The sequence below is a fragment of the Eimeria mitis genome, genomic scaffold, assembly GCF_000499745.2.
Source record: "Eimeria mitis Houghton genomic scaffold, Emh_scaff2885, whole genome shotgun sequence".
Taxonomy (NCBI): domain Eukaryota; phylum Apicomplexa; class Conoidasida; order Eucoccidiorida; family Eimeriidae; genus Eimeria; species Eimeria mitis.
The window spans coordinates 1-1,523 of record NW_013571224.1 but is presented as its reverse complement, the minus strand read 5'-3'; the positions used below and the strand labels follow the sequence as shown (position 1 = coordinate 1,523).

Here is a 1,523-nt window from a genome sequence, read left to right as displayed (position 1 = left end):
GGCAATGCTGGGCTTGCCTAAAGCAGCAGCAGCAGCAGCGAGAGCAGCAGCAGCAGGGACTGCAGCAGATTGTGAGGATGCCGAGACAGAGAAAAGTTTTTGCTGCAGCAGCGGGGCAGCAGCTGCTGCAGCAGCAGCTGCAGCAGCAGCAAAGGACAGCAGCAGCGCTCGACGCGAAGGAAGACACTGCAGCAGCAGACGCAACAGCAACGACAGCAGCAACAGCAACAGCAGCAGGAGCAGCAGCAGCAGCAGCAGCAGCAAAAACCAAATGAGCACCAGAATAGTGAAGACATCCATTAAGCGGCCCGCTGCAGCTTCCTCCGCGTTGACAGACGAACAGCAGCAGCAGCAGCAGCAGCAGCAGGGACTACAGCAGCTGCAGCAGCACCACGGACTGCAGCAGCAGCAGCAGCAGCAGCAGCAGCCCAGGCGGCAAGCAGCCTCGTTGCTGCCTTCCCTTCTCAGCCCTGCTAGCGGCGAGCTGTACGAAGACCCCTGCAGCAGCGACAGCAGCGCATGCAACAGCAAAATTAGCAGCAGCAGCAGCAGCAGCAGCAGAAGCAGCAGCAGCAGCAGCAGCAGTGGATGCGCTCAACTGAAGTGCAGCAGCAACTTCGATAGCAGCAGCAACTGCAGCAAGAAGCGCAACGGCCGCTGCAGCAGATGGAAGCAAACTCACGCATACCATGGCGTGTATAGCGCAGCAGCAGCAGCAGCTGCTGCTGCAACAGCAGCAGCAGCAGCAACAGCAACGAATACAGAAGCAGAAAAAGTAGCAGCAGCGACAGAAACAGAAGCAGCAGCAGCACCGATGCAACCGCCAGCCAAACAGCAGCAGCAGCAGCAGCAGCAGCAAGGCGGCCGCACGTTGCTGCAGCAGCACTGGCAGCAGCACCCCGGGTGCTTCGAGGGTCCTGTAGATTCAAAGCAGCAGCAAAAGCAGCAGCAGCAGCAGCAGCAGCAGCAGCCCAAGCAACAGCAGCAGCAGCAGGAACAGCAGCAGCAACAGCAGCAAAAGCAGCAGCTGCTGCTGCTGCCTCCCGTTGCACCGTTTGCTGTTGCTGGGCTCTCACCAGCAGAAGCTGCTGCTGCGATGCATGCGCTATATTTGGGGTGTATGTACAGCTCAGCATTGGCTCTCCAGCTCTGCTGCAGTCGCAGCACCCTGCAGCAGTTGCTGCTGCTGCTGCTGCTGCCACAGCAGCACGAAAGATTGGCCGTTGCTGCAGCAAAGCTGCTGCTGCTGCTGCTCCGCAGACACCCGGCTGTCTCGCTGCTGCTGCTGCAGGAGGCGGCGCTGCCGATCTGCTGCGCTGCTGCATGCAGGTTTGCTTCGACCCCTCCCAGCAGCAGCAGCAGCAGCAGCAGCAGGAACAGCAGCAGCAGCAGCAGCAGCAGCGCAGCAGCAGCAGCAGCAGCAGCAGGGGCTTCAGGGTTTGCTGCGAGAGTTGCTGCATGCAAGCTGCTGCGGCGCATCGCAGCAACACTGAATGCCTTTCATATTAAACCCAGCAGCGGGA

At 60.3% G+C, this 1,523-nt stretch overlaps 1 protein-coding gene across 1 annotated transcript in view; it reads left to right on the top strand.

Annotated features, from left to right (window-relative positions):
* Positions 1-1,493, top strand: part of EMH_0059900 (uncharacterized protein) — a gene marked incomplete at both ends in the record, with an annotated part of 5,883 nt that extends 4,390 nt beyond the window's left edge. Inside the window, 2 exons of the mRNA XM_013497728.1 lie at positions 3-1,118; positions 1,330-1,493. Coding sequence (XP_013353182.1) covers positions 3-1,118; positions 1,330-1,493 — 1,280 coding nt within the window. The remainder of the gene's footprint in view (positions 1-2; positions 1,119-1,329) is intronic.
* Between the last annotated feature and the right edge of the window lie 30 nt (positions 1,494-1,523).